The sequence below is a fragment of the Rhinocladiella mackenziei genome, assembly GCF_000835555.1.
Source record: "Rhinocladiella mackenziei CBS 650.93 unplaced genomic scaffold supercont1.6, whole genome shotgun sequence".
Taxonomy (NCBI): Eukaryota; Fungi; Ascomycota; class Eurotiomycetes; order Chaetothyriales; family Herpotrichiellaceae; genus Rhinocladiella; species Rhinocladiella mackenziei.
This window is the reverse complement of record NW_013550599.1, coordinates 897,534-920,065: the sequence shown is the minus strand read 5'-3', so window position 1 is coordinate 920,065 and position 22,532 is coordinate 897,534. Positions and strand designations below refer to the sequence as shown.

General features: G+C 49.6%; 5 protein-coding genes across 5 annotated transcripts; 2 read left to right on the top strand and 3 right to left on the bottom strand.

The window, feature by feature from the left end:
- Positions 1 to 1,258: 1,258 nt before the first annotated feature.
- Positions 1,259 to 3,015, bottom strand: Z518_08135 (uncharacterized protein; the record flags this gene model as incomplete). The annotated part of the gene is made up of 2 exons (XM_013413878.1): positions 1,259 to 2,719; positions 2,776 to 3,015. The coding sequence occupies 2 exons, from the start codon at positions 3,013 to 3,015 to the stop codon at positions 1,259 to 1,261; spliced, it is 1,701 nt and encodes a 566-aa protein (XP_013269332.1).
- Positions 3,016 to 3,686: 671 nt separating this feature from the next.
- On the top strand, positions 3,687 to 5,014 carry Z518_08134 (uncharacterized protein; the record flags this gene model as incomplete). Its single annotated transcript, XM_013413877.1, has 2 exons — positions 3,687 to 3,795; positions 4,023 to 5,014. 2 exons carry the CDS (start codon positions 3,687 to 3,689, stop codon positions 5,012 to 5,014), a joined length of 1,101 nt encoding a protein of 366 aa, XP_013269331.1.
- Positions 5,015 to 6,186: 1,172 nt separating this feature from the next.
- Z518_08133 (uncharacterized protein) lies at positions 6,187 to 9,219 on the bottom strand (the record flags this gene model as incomplete). Its single annotated transcript, XM_013413876.1, has 1 exon — positions 6,187 to 9,219. The coding sequence occupies one exon, from the start codon at positions 9,217 to 9,219 to the stop codon at positions 6,187 to 6,189; it is 3,033 nt and encodes a 1,010-aa protein (XP_013269330.1).
- A 4,520-nt stretch (positions 9,220 to 13,739) lies between these two features.
- Positions 13,740 to 14,679, bottom strand: Z518_08132 (uncharacterized protein; the record flags this gene model as incomplete). The annotated part of the gene is made up of 2 exons (XM_013413875.1): positions 13,740 to 14,357; positions 14,437 to 14,679. The coding sequence occupies 2 exons, from the start codon at positions 14,677 to 14,679 to the stop codon at positions 13,740 to 13,742; spliced, it is 861 nt and encodes a 286-aa protein (XP_013269329.1).
- Positions 14,680 to 20,956: 6,277 nt separating this feature from the next.
- On the top strand, positions 20,957 to 22,252 carry Z518_08131 (uncharacterized protein; the record flags this gene model as incomplete). Its single annotated transcript, XM_013413874.1, has 1 exon — positions 20,957 to 22,252. The coding sequence occupies one exon, from the start codon at positions 20,957 to 20,959 to the stop codon at positions 22,250 to 22,252; it is 1,296 nt and encodes a 431-aa protein (XP_013269328.1).
- Between the last annotated feature and the right edge of the window lie 280 nt (positions 22,253 to 22,532).

Here is a 22,532-nt window from a genome sequence, read left to right as displayed (position 1 = left end):
TTGGGATCTAGGAATTCGTTGTATACGGACAAAACAGGAGGAGGGCAAGAACAACGAGTGGCATTCTATACGCTTCCATTGCTGGCCCTTTTCATTGAACAACATTCCGGTGAAAACGGGATCACAGGTGCCAATTTGGATGGGCTTGCTCGATTCCTCTGCTCCATCTCGTCGTGTCCGTCATTCAACCGGCACATTATACCAAACAAGAACTAAACAATACATGCTAACCTGTTCTCTCTTTTCTCGAATAGCTGGTCCCTCCTAATCGGCCTCGTGGTCATCGTGGCCCTGAGCGTGGGTGTATGGTTTCTGAGCCCCAAGGGCGAGAATCAAACGTACGTGTCCATCGGATCCCTCTCCAACACAACGGAGTACCAGGTCCCGCCTTGAGCCGAATACTAACTGCTCTGATGGATAGGGTATGGAGAAATACTTTGATCCTCAGTTTCGCTAGTTGTTATATCATGTGGGGTATGTGTTCTGTCCTTGATTCCATACATCATTTTTATTCTCACATTTCTCCATTTTCCTATCCAATCACTCAATGGTGAAGAACAGTTGCTAACAACCTTGATCCAGCAATAACTTTCTTCGCGCAATGGCATCCCCTGATCGAGCCAAAAATGACGAAATTGCGCCACGGGTATCCTGGAGGAAGTTGAAGAAAGTGCCGTTGTCCAATAATCATATCAATCAACCAGACAATTCCCGATTCACCCACGCAGACAATCAGGGACAGTGGAATCGGCCTTCCACCAGGCTTAGGTACGGAGTAAGGAGTATGGAGTAAATGGGAAGGAAAGACATTCGAATTCTATAAAGACAGGACAATACGGATTGGTGGCAGTGTACAATTGATTTTGTTGGCTTCACAACCCCATCGGCTATGACCTCCTATCTCCCATCTGCAGAGTGCATCCAAGCCGTATCACCCAATTCAAGCTTTGGCGGGCGAGAGTTGCTTCTCGAATGCAAGGAAGAGAGCAGAGAACAGGCCTTATCCTGATGCATGAGCGAGTGGACAAAGCACCTGGAAAAACCAGTACATGCTCCCCGGTTAAACGTTTCCCATTTGTTCAGTTTATTGAAATTCCCGGTAGTCTGTACATGATACCAATTCGTCTTAGCGATGTGTATCCTCCAGCGGGCGACGACATTCTGTTCGCAAGGATCATGGCGGAATGCAGTCAACCAGTATTTCTGAAATATATGCTTTTCAGCATTTGATACCGCTACGCAACGCGAGAAGGTTCACCTAAGTGTCCTGCTTTTCAACTTTCGATTCTTCAGATTTATCTTCCTTTTCGCCATTTTCACCCTCCCCATCCTCAGCCGCTGTCTCCTCTGCATTGATCGTCACCTCCTCATCTCCAGTGTCCTCAGTCTTCTTGGGACTATCTGTCAAAACTTTGTTACCAGCGTTAGCGTGCCCCTGCCCATGTCCATCGTTCGTGTCATGGATATGCTCTAGGATAGCATTCAGAACATCTGGACCGCCGGTACGAATGCTTCCGCCTGACGGAGACGTAAATTTTTTTCCCTCGTCATCTTCCATTTTTTGATTGATGGGTGTCTCTGGTTTCGTTGCCTCATTTGCGGTTGTAGCACTGCTGCTTTCTACAGCGGCTTGTGTGTTGATGGAGAGTGGGTCAATGTCTTCCACGTTGCCCGTTGGTGTTGGATCTTCTGGGGCACGAGGCTCGTACTTTGGCACAGTGGCATGGATATCTAGCTTTGGAAGATGGTCTGGTGAGGCGTCTTTGGATTTCGGTGGCGAATCTGGTATTTCCACTGTTGTGGTTGTCGGCTCGAGGGTGGGAAGATTCTTTGGTGCGGCAATTGTGCTTGTTGGTTCTTCATCTTCTTCCTCCTGACCTTCGGCTATGGTTGCAACATGGCTTCCTGTGCTAGGAGTATGTTTGTGTCTCCGGGTTGTTGCCCCAGTCGTATGCGTAGTTCCTGCCGTTGTTGCAGAAGGTGCTGATGATTCGTCCGAAGATGAAGTCGAAGGAGTGTCTTTGCGTAATATTTGCATCCACGAGCCATTGTCCTGCGCAGAATTACTGCTTCGATCATCGGCCTCTTCACGAGATCCTTCGGCTTCTGGGGGAATTGTATAGCTGTCTTGGGGAATAAGATGGTACTCATCGCAGACAACCTTGAAGAGAATGTAGAGACCATAAGTGGCTTCGACGGACCAGAAAACATCTCGATGCTGAAACCACGCGTGTGCGAAAATGCGATATACTCGTCGGAAGATATTTGTGAGCTGACGCATACTTTGGATGACGTTCCCTGCCTCACCGCCTAATGCCAGTCTCGAGGGGAAATGTTTCGGACTTGTCAGTACATTTGCCGCCCAGTCAAGAGTGTGATTGCAATAATCAATTGCGCAGCACGACTTTGGAGGTTCATGGACGGCACACAGATATTGCCATTCGCTCGCACGCATTTCGGGACATGTCTGGCTTGAACAAGGCGGGGAGTCGTTCATCAGGAATATTGAGACAACGTTCGCCTTTTGGGTGAGAAATCGACAGAGCTCGTAGAGCCAGAGATTCCTGTCCACTGATTCGTTCTCGTTGATTTGTGGTGGTGTGGCCAGCTGTAACGCCGACTCTTTTGAGATTGGAACCGTATGTGTGGATCCCGAGGTATGTGTAAGATGGGAGTAAAGGGACTTGAGGTGTTCTTGGAGTTGGAAAGGCGAGTCGAGCTGCCGTGGCCTATTAGTCTATTGTCTCCCGGTATCGAAGATAAATGATTTCTTACCTGACTCAATGGGACCAGAGGAGGACCCATAGCCATATCCGCCGCTTTTGTGCCTGGTCTTATCCTCCTTGCAGCTCCTTCATCTGGTTTACAGGTAGCGTCAAGTGATAATTCTTTGGATATGTCGCCAATTCCAGGGCTTTTGGGCCCAAATTGGACTTCGGGAATGGGGGGAGGGGAAGGTAAACGTGGTGAGCTTGAAGGAGACACCCCCGATCTAGAAGGGGTCACTGCCGCCATGGTGTATAGAATTAGTGGTGGAGGGAGCAGTCGAAGTTGCAGTTTTGGAGTATTCAGCGCTTAATTTGTTCAGGGTCGCGAGCCCAGGAAAAGATGGGGGCTGGTCTTCGACAAGGACACTCTACCCTAAGGCAACAGAATTATTCCCTCTGAGACGCACAGAGTTCTTCGCAGCTTCACCAAGGCTTGTATGCTCTCGCGAAGTAGTTGGGTTGTTCGTCCGCAGCAAGTAGGTCTCTTTGGGGGTTAGGAATACCGCCTCTCCACCCTGCTAAGATCGTTCTTCGGCAAAACGTGCCAGTGAGATCGATGTGCGACAAAGAAGAAATCGAAGAAGACATTAATCCGAGCAAGAGCGGCGTCTTCCTCAATCGCGGCCGAGAAACCAGGAACGACGGCTAGTTGAACCTGCGCAAACATGTTCGGATAAAATTGCCCCATGAAAGATTTAAGCTTACCTTGTGGAGTTGGTGAGATCGACTTTAAGCGCAACTCTATAATTCATACGGTCCCGGGCACGTGGTCGGCACATGATTGGTTAAGATTGATGACGTATGGTGAAACAGCACCAAATTTTGTGTTGGGGAGTTCGTGGTTGGGTTCGTGTCCCAATGGACCTATTCCTCGGCAGCCTGTTGAAAGTCCTTGAAAGACACTAGACACAAAGTATCATGGACGACGAGATCCCTGATCTGGTCGATGCCGGTGACGATGGCAACAAGCCCGATGCCCGGACCAACTCTTCTCCCACAAGGAAAGTTCCGATTACCGTCGTAACAGGTACGAGCAAGACGTACACCCTAATACTTTTACATTTTGGATACTAATATAGTCTCACAGGGTATTTAGGAGCCGGGAAAACAACGCTACTTAACTATATCCTAACGACCGAGCACGGCAAGAAAATCGCAGTGATCTTGAACGGCACGTTGTAGTAGTCCCCACTCCATGTCAAAACCCAATTTCCTTCTCGATACCCATCTAACATGTGCTCTCGCCTACAATAGAATTCGGCAACACTGCCGACATAGAGAAATCCTTAACAGTGAACCAAAATAACCAGTCGACTACCGAATGGATCCCGCTCGCGAACGGGTGTATCTGCTGCAGCGTCAAAGATTCGGGCGTGGCGGCACTGGAATCCCTCATTGAGCGACAGAAAGACTTTGACTATATATTACTCGAGACCACGGGAGTCGCCGATCCAGGTAACATTGCCCCCATGTTCTGGATGGATGAAGGGCTCGGGAGCAGCATCTACCTCGACGGAATCGTTGCTGTCGTCGATGCGAAGAATATCCTGGGGAGCCTAGATGAACCTGCTCAGGAGGAAATACCTGAGTGGGAAATGGAAAACGGCAGGGCCGAGAAGACTTCGAGTGACCGCCATGACCACAAAACCCGCCTCCTTACCATTGCTCACCTACAAATCTCGCACGCAGACGTAATTATCCTGAACAAAACGGATCTCGTGCCTGCTTCGCAGCTCTCAATTGTCCAAGCGAGAATAGCCTCAATCAACAGTCTCGCCCGAGTCATCCCCACCACTCGTTCCTGCATCGACAGCCTTATCGGAACCGTTCTTGAATTGAACGCGTATTCAACGTTTCCCGTATCATCGTCATCATCATCCATTCCCGATTTCGCCTCCAAAGGCCATTCGCATCTGGACCCGACAATATCGACTCTGACACTGCCGCTTCCAATTTTCGACCCGCAAAAGCTGCCCTTGTTAGAAGGTTGGCTTGAGACGCTTCTCTGGGACGCTGAGGACCGACAAGCCGGTCAGGCACGACGGTACGAGATTTACCGCACGAAAGGACTGGTTCCACTAACAGACGGTACCGTACGAGTTGTGCAGGGAGTAAGAGAGATCTTTGAGATCATCGAGGTGCCGAAGGACACGGAGGAGAGGGCCAAAGAAGGGAAAATCGTTTTCATCGGGCGAAATCTAGATCTCCTCGAGGGAGACGGAGGGAACGGCCCATTCAAAGCGTGAAAACAACGGTAAGAGACTTTCCGAAAATTGTCCGGCACAATCGAGACGGAACTTGTGAGGATTAAAATCCCTCTTCGCCCCCAGCGGCATGAAAGTCCTCGGAACAAGTGGCATATCGTGTAGGATATGAATGCGAGAGCATTCACAGTGGCAGGCGCATGGCGGCCAGCAACTATGTGAGAACAAAAGACTAGAAGATTCTCATTCAATTCGTCAAATGTGAGTTCTGTACGGCCTCACCAAAATAAAAGCTATCTCAAAGACCTTGGATTTGTTTCAAGTTGTTCGGCTGGTGACGATGAGAATAAAAAAAATAAAAAAAAAATAAAAAAAGCCATGAACCACAATCCCAAAGAGCCAAATGATCAGAAAAGCTGCGTGCCTCAGGAACGATATCGATGCCGAGAGATTCGTATGCCTGCCCCATCCAACAGAATTCTTGCTCCTTTTCATAATTGGTTTTGCAACCACATACTCGTATTTGAAATAAAATGACTCCGAATCCCAAAGACGCCACCCATATGCAGTACATACCGAAAGACGAAAAGATAGCAAACATTTCCTTCCCTTCCCTCTGGGTCCCTACTCGTTTCGTCGGTGGTATCATGAATCTTGCTTGTTAAAAGAATATCAACAATTCAATCCAATGTGATTTAATCCAAATTCAGATCGTGACAAAGGCATGGTCATGTGGATCGTGATTATAGGTCATAGCCGTAGGCTGTTTTTGGGTCGGCGTGTTGCCTCATTAGCTGTATCGAAGAAAGGATTGGTGTCAAAGGTCAAGGCTCGCAAATTTGGCTAACTCTTCGTTTCAATGAGCAGATTCGACCAGGTTCGTCGAATCAAAGGTTTTCAAAGTCAGACGTCAGGTCACAGTGGAGATCCTCCCTAGTGTCTCGCCTTTCACTCTCAACATTTCAAATAGGCGGAGACGACATCGTTGATTGTTGACTGCAGTGATCATGGCTCCGAGCCCTCTTTTGATATTCGCGTGAGCGAGAGGGAATGAGGCTGACACTGCGGAATGGCGGGGAGCCCATTAGATGCATTCAAGAGCGAAGTCGACCTCAATCATATGCTCCACATCAGTCAAATGCTTGCCGAGATCCATTTCAAGTTGATGAACAAGCATTTGCAATGAGTAATTCCAAACGTCAGCGTCCATGTTTTCACTTGATCTCTTCGTCGGAATGCACAGGCTCGTCGGCTTTGCCTACCAAGTACACTTCGTTGTCTTGTGGTAACGTAATTCGGACTTGCTTTCCTCCTGACTCGTTCTTTGAGATTTCTGTTGACAATTCAGAAACTTGGTGTTCCGGTGAGGTAATATCGTGTTGGAGTGAAGTTGTTCCAGGGACCTCTGGGAAACAGTGAGCTTCATCAGCTGTAGGCGGTTGGTGTGTTGTGTCTTCCTCGACCAATGAGATGGGCGTTTCGTCTACTTCTTGAACCGATTCCCCGTCTTCAATCGATGTCACACCCAGATAACCAGGTCCATCGTCATCAGTCAAGCCCAGTGGTTCGTCATAACCACTGTCTGCATATGGAAGGCCAGGAGGCTGACTCATCGATGATACTCTAGGCAGAGGTGAAGCCTTCCGATGGGGGCATTCAGTCGCATTAGACATAAGAACATCAGCGTCACGACTGGTGGTAATCGAGTGTGGTAGACAGTTTTCCTGAGGGGTATTTTGGTCGTTGTCCATATCCGGGTTGCAATCTGCTGCCTCGGATGCTTGAGGATCTTTTGGCTCAGGGCCCCGCCCATCGGGCTGATGGTGAGCAAGTGTTGGAAGAATAGCATGGCTGTTCCTAGGAGTGCTGTCTGAGGTGGTAGAAGCCGCCGTTGGGAACGAAGACCGTCGTTCTGGCAAAGGTTCCGAAGAATCCAAAGATCCAGCGACATCAAGTCCAGGGTTGTCGACAGAAAGGCCTGGATCATGGAAATCCCTTTCTTCGACCGCCGCTCGTTCCAGAACTTCTCTTTCTTCGTCGTTGAACGTCCTGCGTGATATCAGGTAAGGATGACCATCCAACTCCACCTCGTCAAACTCGCGTTCCACTCCTGGAGAAATTGCGACAATGTTGGGTTCTGGATCGTCCATTGGATCGGTAATTGGATGGGCTCCTTCGTCATCACGTAACCGATGAGGTGTCTCGTTTGGACCAAGATGTGCACAACTGGTGGGTGGTCTCCTGCCTCTCTCGTACCCTGAAGTTTCACTGTCGAACTCGTAATTCGACGACCGGGGATAGGTGAAGGTGTAATCGTCCCTGGAGCTTTCTGGTGAATAGGTGACGACGCCACCAAGTTCATGCTGACTGAAATTAAATCGTTCGATATCATCGCGCTCAACTGCAGCAGCAGGGTCAATATACTCCTTTCTGGTGCGCAACTTCAATGTGGGTCGTTTGTGGGGGTGAGATTCCTCGGTCGATTTGGAACTTCCTTCTGATGGGAACATCTCAACGAGTTCCTTGGCGGACAATCGATCCCGCGGTCGGGGGGATAAGCAAGTTCTGACGATGTCTTGGTACCAGTCGGGGACTTCGGAAGGGAACTCATCAACACTCAACGGTGAAACATGTCGTTCAGGCTCATCGTCATCCATCGCCAATGCCCACAATGTCATCCCCAATTGATACAAGTCTGATTTCTCACCAATGTACATCGAGATTCTTTGATTGCTGGCAATTTTGGTGGCGATTTCAGGAGGCTCCCATCCGACCGGACATCCACGGCGGTTGATATCGATGATTCTGGCATTTCCATCACCATTGACAACGATGTTGGACAGGGTAAAGTCGCCTTGGACGTAACCTTCTTCGTGTATCTCGCTAAGTCCACGCACCGATTGCTCAGCCCATCTGCATCGATCTTCCCAAGGGATAGACCCTCTATGGTCGTAGAGTAAATCGACGATGGCACCTTTCTCTGCATAGCTAATGAGTAATCCTCTGACCGATTGTTGAGTATCATCAAGAACGATGGCTTCGAGTTGGATTACGTGACTAGATCCGTGAAGGGCATGCAGAGCATTGATCTCATACAAGAATTCATCGACCGTATCAGGGCCAGGGATTTCCTTTTTGATGTAGACTTTGCCCTTGTACCGGATCTTGTAGACAAATCCTGAAAGATGAGAGTCGAAGGTCAAGTCGCTCTCACGAACTTCCATCGGGGAAAACTCTTCATCGGAAAGGATATGTGCCACGGTATACCGCGGCGGGTACGGAATGATTTCGTTGACGTCTTCAGTGACGTGAACATGCAGTCGGCCATCAGTGGTTTCCAGTTTAAGATTCGTGACGGTTTCATAAAATTGAATTTCGGGAAGGGAATCGCGGATAGACTCGTAGATTTGCATGCTCTTATCTCTTTGGAACTGAAGTTCTTTGAGATCCATCTCTAGGGATCCTGGTTCGGCGTTGCGATAATCACATGAAACGGTCACACGACGCCAGTGCGTGGGAGTTTCTGCATAAGTGACAAAGAACTTTTCACGGTCGGACTTATCTCTGAAGTGCATGCTGAGATTGAGGATCCATCGACTATCGAGTTCATCTCGCAAATCCGGCTTGTCGTCAACAGCAAGCATCCGCGGATAATGTGAATCATCCGATGAAGTGGTCGAAGGTGGTCGAGGAGGCCGGTAGTCATCATCCGACCAGATGTCTTCGGAATTGTTGGGGAGGGTGGGATCGAGAGAAGGTGGGATGGCGCCAATACGAGAATCATAGGCGCCGGCATCAGCTTTGCTGCTCACAGCCACGGCTGGAGCAGAGACACGGGCAGGATCCCAATACGGCGGTGATGAAGAAGCTCGAGGCCGGGGTAAACTGGTCGAAGCATGCCTCGTCGACGAGAGAGCTCTTCGTTCAGCGGGACAAGGTTCAATGGGAAACAATCGATCCCGTCTTTCGGAATTCTGGCGTCTGAAGGTGGCTTGCCGGGGGAGGCCAACAGCGAGTGGCCTCGTTGATGAGTCTGGCTTGTTGGAATCACGGGCCTCAGCCCATGTCTGAGGCCACTGATCGTGGTCAGTGCACTCGACGGGACTTTGAGTGGGATCATCTTTGGCAAAGATATTCTGTATTTTCTGCCACATGCCCACTCTGAAGGAATGTCGGGAGTGATGCTGATGCGGTTCGGAGTTGACTTGAGTCAGTGACGGTTCAGCATGATGAGGCCTTATGCCCATATTGCGGAGGTCGCTTTAGTGTTGGTTTCTGAGTGAGGGGCAACCTCAGCAACAATCAGCAACCTCCGCTGAGTCGGAGGACACAACAGCGACCAAAAGAAGACGGACAGCAATCGGACATTGAAGGATGTCGATGATGATGGTAGTACAGAGGAGATGGTGGGAATTTTTTTTGAGTCGGGAGGTTTTGGCTGGGACCCGATCTTATTGGTGATGTGGTATTCCACAAAGCACTCGGTGGTTTTGGGGGGGTGGTGGAGAGGTTCTTGGAAGGCGGTGAAGACTCCGACGCCACACAGAGTTTCGAACAGAGCAGAAACCAGCAACACAGCTGGATGGGAGAGTTTTCAAATGTTTGCAAAATGGTGAGGATCAAGGGAGGAGGGGAGGTGGTTTGACGGTGCGCAGGTTGGACTTTTGGCTGATAGAGATTGCAGGAGGGCGAAGAGGAGTAGAGGAGCAGGATGGGGGTTTCTGGTCTGGCTTCGCTGGCCGAAGATGGTTTGCTGGCTTTTGCTGGCGTCTTGTACGGTCTGTCTGACCCACGACGTCGATGTCGGCACAAGCACTCAATATGGCCGGTATTGCTCCGGGTCTGCGCTGGTCAGGTCCGTGGAGCGGCCAGGTCACGACAAAGAGATTGGGAGATGAGGCGATAGAGTCGATGGCTGCAGAATGCTGATGCTGATGTTGTAGATAGAAAGACACACAGAAGAGAGACAGACGGGTGGATATGGTCGGGAATGGTGATAGATACTAGATACTATCGATTCATACGAGCTTGCAACTGGCGACTTTCTGACTACGGACTAATCATTGCAATATTCTGTGTTGTATGGAGCTGCCAACTTGCCATCCATTCTATCTACTGCCAGTTCATGCCCTAGAGTATGCCTCTTGTCTCATGCCCAGTGCCTCACTGACAGCGCAGTCGACCCAGTAGGGATTGTTAAGTGGCAGTGCAGCCAATAACCCGCGCAGGCACCCACGTTTCCCGGCTGCGTCCTGATTCCCGCCCGGCCCTTATGTTTCTTCATGCCTAACGATGCCCAGTGACAGCAAGGAATGAATAGCCTAATAGAAGCCATGTCCACCAGCCTAGTGCTCGTTGTCGCCTTGAACTGGCATCCCCCTTGGGCATGCTGTCTCTGAGTCCGCTCCGCGGATACACCAATTGGTCCAGTTCTGGCCCGTGGAATCCTTCGATTTCTTTTCTTTTTGGTACCCCCAGCGAAACCATCCAACACCCTAACTATTAAGCGAGCTGGGGGCTGCAGGCGTGACGCAAGGCAGACAAAATTGCGAAGGAGGGCAAAAAGGACAAATATATTTTGAGGTCGGAAAGGTCTGGAAATACCTTAATCCAACTCCGTACCCCGCCTGCGCCTCTACTGCTGCAAACATACAGAGCTATCTCACGTTCAAATCTATTGTATCTACTCACCCTTCAATTTTCAGCTTCCAACTTTGGACTCTTGATGTCTTCTACCACTAACATCTGCTATTCTTGTGACATATCGCATTGACTCAGCCCCCCAGTTGCGACATCCAACCCCCATTCCCGTGCGACAAACGACACAAGCAGTTGAGGCAGACACTAACTCTCCCAACCACAGGCAAACTTCTCCTCACAATCCTCCCACTACTGCATCCTCTGCATCTGCCATTCCAACGCCTGCAGCATGGCCACTCATCTTTTCTCCAGTCTGCCCCTTTGGTCCAATTTGTTGCCTCACCGTTGGGCTTCAAAATTTTCCATACTCCTCTTTTCAATTGGCCTATTTTCTTCCTATATTCTCCTTTCCACCTTCTGCTTACATGACATGTTTCAATCTCACCACGGCCCCAATCCATCGGACTTGACATCGGAGCCATGATCTCATGACATACCTTCACGGATTCAATTGATGTGGCCGACATGGTCGTCACTACCCTTGTACAGGATTAAAAACGAGACAAGACTTCATGCAGAGATCCCCGATCATTTTCGCAATCTCATGTTGCAAGAAGAAAACAATTGTAATGCTCTAACCTGAGATCACCAGACAACATGGAATTTGTCCTTGACTCCAGAATTGAAACCTCGGATGTTCACCTCCATCCAGCCTCATGACACACCGCTCATTTCCCCTTTTTCTTTTGTCCTTCAACCCGAGGTGGATCAGTGTCTGGCAACAAGTCATTTCCCGGCGCGAACCCGCATATGCAGCTGCCTGGTTCTTGGGTCTCTCATCAGATGCTCCTAGCCTCGATTCCGATTTAAGACGCATTGAAACCCGCATCCCCGGGGGAACGGGGCAAAATGGAAGTCCATATTAGGTACCGAGTACGAGCGACTTTGCAATACATCCGACTTTCTTTCTCCCGATAATCCGCTAATGTCGGGGGCGTCTCAAATCCCAACAAAAGTTCTTTTTTTCCCACCAGGGCAAATGACGACTTCTCGGTGGACCAATGGACTATTTTATCCTGGGATATAAGACTCACAGGACCCAGAATCTAGCCGGAAGGCCTTAACTCTATGGGGCTGGCATAACCCTTTCCTTTTGTTCTCAAAACACTTTCTTTCCCTCCCACGCCTTTTGTGCAAATGAACAAAACCCAGAGGTGAGCATGTTTGAGAACGAAATCAGGTTCTCTTCGAAGGAGAAAGGCATTGGGTTCAGAGACATAATATCAGGCATCAACGTGATTCAAACAATCTGTGCAGTTTCCTGCAGGGAAGTTCAAACAGGATAGTCCAAACGAGAATTTCCGATTTGTGTCGGACCGCGTTTTATTTTCCTGGGGCGGGCCTCTTTCGGTCTACACCGCTTTTCCTACTCGGAAGCCCCAGGAACTCAAAACAACGGTAGGAAGATTCGGTCGATCACGCATCATCATCAAAGGCTGGCGCGCCTTGTATCGAATGCACAGCGAGCTGTGTAACGACCAAGTTCGAATCAGGGCCCTGGTCTTTGGAGACAACTAATATCAAGACCCATTTCAACTCCCATTGGCTTCCCACGATTTCAAATGGTCCCAAAATGCTCTCCGGTATCGGATTCAGGCCTCGCGTCTTCAAGAACGTCCCTACAAGTCATGAATTCTGTTCCAAAGGCTAACAAAATCAGAGCCAGCACCTCAAACCAGGACAAGATTGACACCGACTCGAGATGTCCCTTGACTCAATCATCTCTTCGAGAAGAGAGGGACGAGGAAAACGTCAAGTTGATCGTTGCGACAGAAAATTTGTTTTCCGACTCTCAAGCAACATGACCAAGGTTTCCTTGTGTGGGAATGTAGGGCCACGGTGGGTGCCTCCAGCCTTGCCCTTCCTTGGGACCATGTGTGATTATCAAACTCCTCTGGGGACACGGCCGATAGGCCACAAAGGACCTCGGATACTTTAATTCATTCCCCAACTCGTGTTCTTTTCTATTACATAGGTTCGACGATACCACACCAATTGTGAGAATCAGATTGCTAATGGAGAAGCCACGACAGCATTTCCTTTGCCAGCCTGATGGAATATTGTAATTCCCCTTTTCAATTGCTCCTTATTTCTCACCTTTGACCATTTTTTTGGCTCTAGTTTTTCCTTCCTTTTATTCTCTCACCTAGTCTCTTCTTATGTTAGCCTGCCCAAACGGCCGTCCAAGCAGAAGTTTCTTCCCGGCTCTACCCGCTGACGGACGATATGAAGAAAACATCCCCGCAAAAAGACTTACATTCCTACACTTTCGACTCTTCGCCGGTGGTATTTGGTGTACCCCATGCTACATCTTCTCCGGTTGACTCAATTTCCGACCCATCATAATTTGGCATAGCAAAGTCAATACATATGACTGTAGGTGATACAGCACCTGCCGGAAAGGAGAGAAAGAGTCGGCCCTCGGGCAATATGGACTGAAGGTGTTCTCAATTCATGAATCTCTCGGGGCGATGACACATGAAAATTCGGACTTATCCCCAAAGCACCCTCGAATCGAATTTCCATTCTTCTTCGCCACAAGGACAGACATGAGAATGGATATGGTGAGATAGATGATCGAGAACCATGAATTGAAGGGTTGAATCAAGGATTGAAGTTGGTAAAGGCGGACTAAGAGGACTCCATGGCACGGTCCCTCCCCATAAGGCAGGCCAGAAAGAAAAGGTGGTCCAAGACCGATTAGACAAAAGTGGTTGAGGCCAGTCGATAGGTGAATTCATGGCGACATGTGTTGGTTCATCGATATACATGCCTCCCCCATTTCTGATAATTTTTTCTATTAAAAAAAAAAAAGATCCAACTCCTGGTATATGCCAGGTATTCCAACTTTCAACTGGATTCCTTCCAAATGACTACCAATGCCCCTATTCTTTTGAGAACTTCGATTGAAAGCTTACGGCTCCCTCTTTTGCAAGTATAGCATAGTATACACACGAACCTTGATTAACCTAGCCCGACCAGAAACTCTTTTCACTTTTCGGATCCCTCCTGTTGAAACCAGATGCTGTCAATATTCCGTTATGAATGGCAGATATCGGAATGGCCATCACGGGTGAAACCTCAGCCTGAACCCAACTTCACCACCTGGACCATCGATCTTTCGGACCGCGCGGCCGTGACTGCCCATCCAGTAGCCCGTGCCGTCACCGCCGGATCCTTCCGTCCTCACAGCCCTACCATTCTGTTGGACCACGTAGATAAACCTGGCAATAGTATCTACCTCGCTCAATTGCCGGGCGTTAAAGTGTTTGCGGACGGCAGTGGCAAGGTTGGAAGCTGGCTCGCGTGGGCCTAGGTACGTTGTCGAGGCAGTGGAGGGCGAGGAAGGTGGATGTCCTTGGTTGGTACTATGGTCGGGAAGTTCGATGGATTGGGCAATAGAAGGCGCTGTGTTTGACTGTTTTCCTGTATTTGTATCTTTACTTTTCTCTTGAGATTTACCGCCCTTACTTATCCCGGTCATCAATTCTTGTTGTTTTCGTCGTTGGTACTTCTGGTCACGAAGTTTCCGACGCGCATGGACGGCAGAAGGTGCTCGTAAGGCGGTTTGGGAGGACATGTATGTTATTTGAGCGTGGGGGTGATTGAATGCTGAAGGTACTGGGAGGCGATGGGCGATTCGATAAGTACGGAGGATGGATGTGGGCATGGTCGCCCAATCGGTCTGGAAAGAGCATGATCAGTTAGAGAGCTTCATTTGAGAGGAATTTCACACTTGACAATGCATATAGTATTGAACATACTTGAGGGAGGTTTAGGTCTTGATCCCCATCTGTCACGGCTGAGGCTGAAGGAGCTGCTGCACCATTGGTAGAAGTTTTGTTTCCTGCGCTTGAGCCGTTCAGCGCGCTTGATACCACACGCCTCCCTTTCGACACTCCTGAACCGCTTGCCGGCCCAAATAACGACTTTTCTTTTTGATTGGTAATTGTGCTCGAAGTTTCGGATCTCGAATCGTCGATGTTTCGAGATCGAGCAGGTGGCATGGTGCCAGAGGGAGATCCGTCGGCTGGTTCAAGAAAAAAAAATTTGCAAAAGAAGCCCGATGCAGCCAGAGATTGACTTGTGCAGTGGCAGGAGAGGCTGCGGGGTCACATTGGGATCTTGCTACGTGATCGAACGGGCTGCGGGAAGTAGTTGTTGATCTTTGAGCATGGCTTGATTCTGCACCGGCCCTCAGGGACACGAACAGGCCCAAAGTCCGAGCCAGAAAATGATATCATCGTGGCGGGCACGGCCGCGCATACTTGCTTTAGCAGCACACTAGACGTTCTAGTACCTTTCTAAGGCCACATACGGTTAGGGACCTTGGACTGGGGCTTGGCAGAGTAGAGGGCTGGGATATGGCCTGATGTTTTTTTCCTCTGCAGTCCTGTTCCTGCACATGGGATCTCAATTCTGGAGTGGCGCATCGAGCAGTTCTACATCTTGAACACGATCAACTGTATAGCTCGTCATTGGTTGGGAATCTGGGGATTTTCGTAAATGAGTGAAGCATACGTTGGAGGCAGAGAAGATGAGAAAGAAAACTCAAATGGTCCAGAGAAGTACAAGTCCGCATAACAGTCGAATTAGCCCATTGGCACACGATGGTTATGCTCCGGGTTGAAGGAGATGAGACACGGCGAAGATCTCGACAATGCGACTTGGAATCTTTTGGTGAATGTTCTCAATAGCTGACACCACCGCCTTTGAAAGTAGAGGATGTGCAAAGGGTTGAATGTCTCCGTTGGCAGACAGAGGACGATTCGCCGGTTCTTAAGATTTTCCTCAACGAAAAGATTTCTTCGCCTAGCAGCAAAATAGGATCCCCGATGAAATTTCCCCTACACGAAGACAAGGTAGATGTGCTTTCCCAGTATGTCATTTCTCGGATGGATTTATATCTCCAACTGTTGCCACTGTCAGACGCCAAAGTCGATGAAGACAATGCAGTAGGTTGGTATGGATATTTTCCTGCAAGCAGTCAGTTCTCCATTCATGGAACCGACCTTCCAGAGTTCTTCTCAACAAAGTGATGGGAGATAGGAGAAGGAAAGCCCCGTCGACGGCGGGAGAGCGTCATGAGGAAGCGGGGGCCATATCAGACATCAAAACAGAACCTTGGTGAGCACATGTGAAATACTGCAGACTACGCTATGGGTCCTCTGAACACGGGAATATTCTTCCGAGCGAATGCCGCCCATGTCAGAACTCAATTCCACTCTGTCTTTCCGGAAATTGAAGTCCGCGATTTCATACTTCGAGTTTCACATGATAAAAACCTTGACGGGCAGAGTGTCTCTTAATAATTCCACAGGTCGGAAAGTGGTAGGCATCTCGTGAGGATCTGTAACTTTGGGACCTTGACATGTGGACATTGACGGGGTCGGGAATACCCGCGTGATTTTTTTCCTGGTTGGTTTTCGAAATCTTTTTGGGTTATTATCTGGAGCAGTCTTTGGTAAACCGACTCCCGGCCCATTTCAATTGCTTCGCCTGTTCCGAAACAATCGATAATGTACTCATATACCCGGACAAGTGGAGTGGAAAAAACTTCGAGTGGGCTTTTGGTGAGAGGCGGTTCCGACTCGAGTCAGACTCGGTGATGCTATCGGGATAGCAGCTGAAACTCCGCCTTGCACGTCCTTATAGCCTGACATGCGATTATCCGATTTCAAAGTATCGTGCTATTTTGTTGAACATTGTCGGTGAGACGTTAGGTCAGGAGTTTCGAGTGGGTTTCCTGCCAAATTTTGTTCTCTCACTTCGGCTCTTTTCTTACTCCTGCAGACCGGAATCCATGCAGCGGGCAAAAGATAGCGCTTGACAAGAGACAAGGATGACTCTGAATAGGAGGAAGGTAATGCGGGTGGGAAACGCTGTTGTTTGCCCAAATCCGCATCGACGAAAGTGATCCGGAGTAGTCCGAGGCTATCTGTCCTGCTATTTGAGGATTCGTTCTTTACTAGGTATGAAATTGCGCCTTCATATGATTCAGGTGCTGAACATGAGCGTCTTTCTTTAGGCCGACAAACCTTTGCATTAACTCTGCGGGACTCTCTGAACCTTGCAATTCGGTACGATGTCGAAAAGTCCTGTTCGCATTCTAATTGAGGTCGGAATTCCTGTTCCGGTGGGGTAGACGGTCTATAACAGCCAGTTCTCTCGGTTGCGGGACAATCAACCCTAACCCGCAGTTCATAACGATGGAGAAGGAGAACCGAACCCTCGAGCCCTCGTAAAACCCGTACTGCCAGTTTCACTGGCGTGACAGAAACCCAAGACGGGCACATCGGCCTATTGTATCTGTCAGTCCATTTCCGCGCCAAAAATCAATGATTTGAGCAATCCCCGCAAGTGGATTCCAGGGGAGCCTTACCAGGCTAAATCTGGACGAGAACAACTTGTAGCATATGGAGTGAGGTGATATTGTTCGTGGGGATTGAGGCACTAACTGCAGGTAAGACCACCCCCACTGTGTCAGGACATTATTGCTTTTGACGTGAACCGGCGTTCCGAGCTATCTGGTTGTAACTTGTGAGCTGGCAAAGCCTGGAAAGGGGGACATGTACGATGCTCGATAAGCAACTCAAACCAGCCCCAAAACTACCGCACACAAGCTTGCGAAACACGACAAGCCGGCTCGTTTGGGAGCTGGTCGAGAGGTCAGAGCAACATCCGGAGAATAGATGTAAAGACCCAAGTCCGTGATTGGGACATGGTCATTTCGAAATCACTCCTGAGCCTCTAGGGGCGCCACAGAAGCATTTCCGACCAGGGCGGCTTGAGCGTGGGGAAGGTCCCAGATCTCATTCCGTAAGTTCTTCAGGGACATCCTTCTCACATCTAGAACAGTTCATTTTCACATGGCCTATATCGATGTGCTGTCTGAGATGGATACAGTCTCTGATGAGAGATTGATGGCGCAATCCTGGTGCTGTATGGTAGAAACATCAGCTGTACAAACGTCGAGGTGTTGAGTTTTAACCTGTGATAAAGCTTGAGGATCGAGAACGTGGAGAAGTGGGAGCATTCCGGCTGACTCCCAAACTTTGCTCTACCTGCCAGTCAAGGCCCTGGCTTGTCTGATATCTCCCCCTACGGTGACTTGCCCTCACCGAATCAGAGACGCACGGGGTACCTTCGTCCCTATGGGAGGGCCGGTTGCGGTACCTGATAACTAGTGTGTGTGGCTTGTCTGAACAAATCATTGCGTGGGATGTTAATGCGTCGTATGGAATTTTCGGTCATTTCATTCGAAATGATCTCTTCGGCTGTTGCGTCGATCAAATGCTTTCTGCAATTAGGTTCCGCTATCGTTGCCATTTTCTACATGTGCGTTGAACGTGGGACGGGATTCGAAGTCTACGATGTCGGTAGCGATCGCTTTGATCTTTCGATCCTGAGCGATGATCCTTCCATCATATTGCAGAATGTCCCCAAAACAAAATGCCATCTTTTTTTTGAATCTGGATGGGGGGATTGTGGGGAAAGGATTGTTGATCAAATCAATAATCACACAATCCTACAGAAGTTCGGCGCACATGTCAGCCACACTGGGCCTCGATTTCTGAGACACTGTACTTTCTTTTCTTGACGCTTTTCCAGCTCTTCGATTCACCTATGCGTCTATGATAATGACTTGCATGTAACCACATGAAGGAAATGAGTGGCTAGCATTTGTGTTCCGGAGGAAGAATGAATCACACATGTGAAAGGGCAAGGATCCCTGCCATTTCTGTACAAAGTCGTCAGCGCGCTGTTGAAAGCATATCCCCTATACTGGCTTGCCCCGCCTCGGGAGTATCACCCCGAGATTCAGCCACGCAGACAGACACAAAGAGATTTTCTAACCGATTCTCGTTGTCCCCACCCCCCAAAAATGTGTCCCAAATGTGAAATCAGCCCCTGCAGTGCCCACCGTCGGTCAGCGACCCGCAATATCCGCAAGGCACCTACTTGAGGCGAAGGTGGGCACCCACAAAATGGAAACCGTTCCGCGACCACATGCTTTCAAGCCGTACAAAAAGATCCCGGGGTCTGCTTACGCTGCGTTTAGGCTGCATTGGGTAGATTGTCCAGACTTGGAGGCTCCCTCGTGGAACCCCCCAAAAGATTTTGTTGACAAGTGTTGATAACAAGGCCGGAATTTCCTTCTGAGGCATTCTGACGCTTTCTGTGGGTTCCTCCACCCACCTCGCCGAGAGCTGCCCCAGGCTCCGAATCGCTCACTGCTCAGTGCCAAGCGTGTGGCGTTGTTGACTCCCGATGGGCGCGATTGCGACATTTCTTCGAAAATATTGGGTGTATTCGTTCCGGAATATCTTTCAAGTTTCGTGACGATTGACATTGCTTGGTTATCGAATCGTAGCATCTAAATATTTGCCACGGAGCGTTCAGCACCAAATTGTTCCTGAAGATATGCTACCTCTAGCCTGCGTTGATGACGCCTCGTTGTTCGATGATAGGCAAGGAATAATCATCGAATATTGGAGTACAAGTCATGTTGAGAGCTCTGGTATCACCAATAGCAAGTTGCAGGAGACATGTCGATACCTAGGTCTTGAGTGAATGAGACAGCATACTCAGACAAAAAAAGTGCTCATGTATTTTCCCCGGCTCCTCGTAGCGGGAACCTGACCAGGAATCAAAATTGAAAATAGGGAAATCCCGCAGATTTCCAGCAGTTCCGAGTTTTTCTCGTGGGTGGGATATTTTCTGCCAGACCGAGCCTCGGATGTCACTCTGGGGCAAAGTGATTACCGCACGGTACTCGTTACATACACAGACTTCGGTGTCTTTTGCAGCTGCTCCATATTTTGTACCCTCCCCCATAACTGTGCATGAGGGGTACCCGTGGTCTTTACTTGCAGCGGGCAGACACCGCACCGTTCTGCGACTTTGTCGGCTCACCTCATCGATCAATAATAAATTCATTGTCTTTCCTATTGAACTAGTTAAAAAACAATGGTCAGTATCCGTGGTGTGTGGTCTGTGATTAGGTATCTCGTCGGTCATCGCATCGAGAATCCCCATTGACCATCCCCATCATCACTGTCATCCTCCAAATGCCTCATTCCAGACTCCCCTTTTGATTCGTCTGTCGCCCTTCCCCGGATCAGGTACTTCTCGCCTAATAATCCTCTTCGTCCTCGCATTTCTCCATTCGGATCACGAAACGAGAGACAATCAAGCAAAAAGAAAGAGGAGGGTGCGAAAAGAGAGAAGGAATCAAAGTCAGCTCGACATACAATTCACATACTCCGAGAGAAAGACTCCATGAAACGAGCTTGTACAGGCCACTTGTCCCCCCAGCGGCAATCCCACCCTGAGCATCCTTTTTTTACCTTTAACTGGGGGCTGTTGGGAATCTCCCCGACAGCCGGCCGTCATTGTCCCGGATCACACAGCGTTCTTGAGCTTCATTCGTTCGCTGGTTCGTTTATCGGCGCCGCGAAAGAGTTGACTCATCCCCAGTCCCCGAACTTTCCCCCAAAAAGTTTCTATTTCGCCCTTGGTCCTTCAGCTCGTCATTTACACCCGATAAGGATTACGCTAGCCGTTCCAACCGTCTTTGAAATCACAGGCGCCCGGAACTATCCTGTCGTGACAGTGTCATAACACTCCGAGTACACAGCCAACGCCAACACGACACGAACCCTCGGCATTTCACTTCCCACACATTCCCAAGGAGCCTGAACCCGATCCTGCGCCTGATCCTGAGCCCTTCGGCCTGGGTCTCAGACCTCAACCTTTTCTCCTTGTCAGAAAGAAAAAAGAGGGAGAAGAAAAAGGACAGACACCCCCCTTTAACCCCTGCTCCCCCCAGTCTCCAGTTTCCAGGTCGCACTCCCGGATAATTTCCTGCCCACGCACGACAAGTCCACACAATCCACCACAGGTCAAACCACAGACTTGACTTCATCAGTTGTCCGTCTACTCCTTGCGACTCTACTTAGGCACGGAGTTACGAGTACTTCTCCAACCCCATCCGGCATTTCTCTCCCAGCTTGCCTCTCTCGTTTCTTCTTCACTTTCTTCCCCCCTCCCCAAAATTCTCTCTCTGTGACCCAGTACCACACACCAATTCCATTACCTTACCACACCACCCTATCCGTCAAGTCCGCCCACACTACCGATCCCCGTCCACTTAATTTGCGCCTTTCCGACCCCGGGTCCGCTGCGTTGTGCATGCGTCACGCCGCCATCGGGTCTACCTAGTGGATGATTCACCCCACGATAAGCGACAACCTTGGGGAACAAAAGTCTCTCTTCGCTCGAATGCAACGCCCTTCATCTGCAGTAGACTTTACTGCCATCCTTAACCCTTCTCCTTCCTCAGAGTCCGCGACTCCTTCTCAACCCTCCAAAGAGACGCCCAAGACCGTCAGCACCGCCGCCCAAACCACCAGTACGTCGACGACTACTCAGACCGACAGCAATATGGCTGCTGCAGTCAGCCTCATGCCTAGTGCAATGTCTTCGCAGACTACGAACGCTGAAGAGAGGGCGGATCTCCCGCGGCCGTACAAGTGCCCTCTTTGCGACCGGGCATTCCATCGATTAGAACACCAAACGAGGCATATTCGAACACACACGGGAGAAAAGCCTCACGCTTGCCAGTTTCCTGGCTGCAGTAAGCGCTTCAGCCGATCCGACGAGCTGACTCGACACTCGCGCATTCACAACAATCCCAACTCTCGTCGAAATCAAAAGACTCATCAAGTTGCCGCCGCCGCCCTTGCAGGTCTTCAGGATGTGTCAAACCAAAATTTCTCTGCTCAGGCCCAGATGATGCCGCCGCCTAGCAAGAACAACATGCCCAGGTCGGCCCCTACATCTACCGTCGCCTCCCCGAATGTGTCGCCGCCTCATTCCTTCGCGGTTCAATCCTCACATACACCTCACGTTCCAACAAATCTCGGCCCCTTTGCGCGAAATGATGACAGATCGAATGCTATGGACATCAATCTTCTTGCTACTGCCGCATCGCAAGTCGAGAGAGACGAGCACATCACCCGAGTACCTTACCAACATCAGCATCACCTGTTTAGTCATCGGAATCACAACAGTAACGGAAGACTGCCGTCCTTGTCCGCTTACGCCATTTCCCATTCGATGTCTCGGTCTCATTCGCAAGAAAATCATGACGATGACCACCGCGTCAAGAGATCAAGACCCAACTCGCCTCATTCTACTGCCCCGTCCTCGCCAACGTTCTCCCATGAGTCAATATCTCCAACTCCGGATCATACGCCTCTTGCCACGCCGGGCCACTCTCCACGTCTTCGACCCCATGGCAGTGATCTACAACTCCCTGGACTTCGCCATCTTTCCTTGGGACATACACCGCTGCTTGCACCGATGGAGCCTCAAGCCGATGGATCTTATTCTCATATTCCGCCTCCTCAACACACTGGCCCGTCAATTGCGGATATTGTCACGGGAACTCAAAGAAAACTGCCTGTGCCGCAACTTCCGAAGATTGGCGTATCTGAAATGCTGAACCCGCCCAGCGGACTGAGCTCTGGCGAATCTAGTACTGCAGCATCAATCAATGGGGATTTTCCAAGGTGACTGGATCGATGAAAGGTGTTTTGCGGAGTCTACGCTACGGTATGGCTCAATCTTGTTCCGGCTAGCATCTCTTTTTTTCCACTCAAATCTTGCTTGTTTGGTTTGGGGTTTAATTTTCTTATGTTTTTAACGGGAAGAAACACTCGGTTTGAACAAACTTGGACGATTTGGAGAACAATAGCAAGGAGCAAGGCTATAGACGGATAAGGATATCATGGGGTTGCGCCGCACGACTGCGCCAAATAGAAGGGGAGTTTATTCGTGATCTTTGATTGTATGG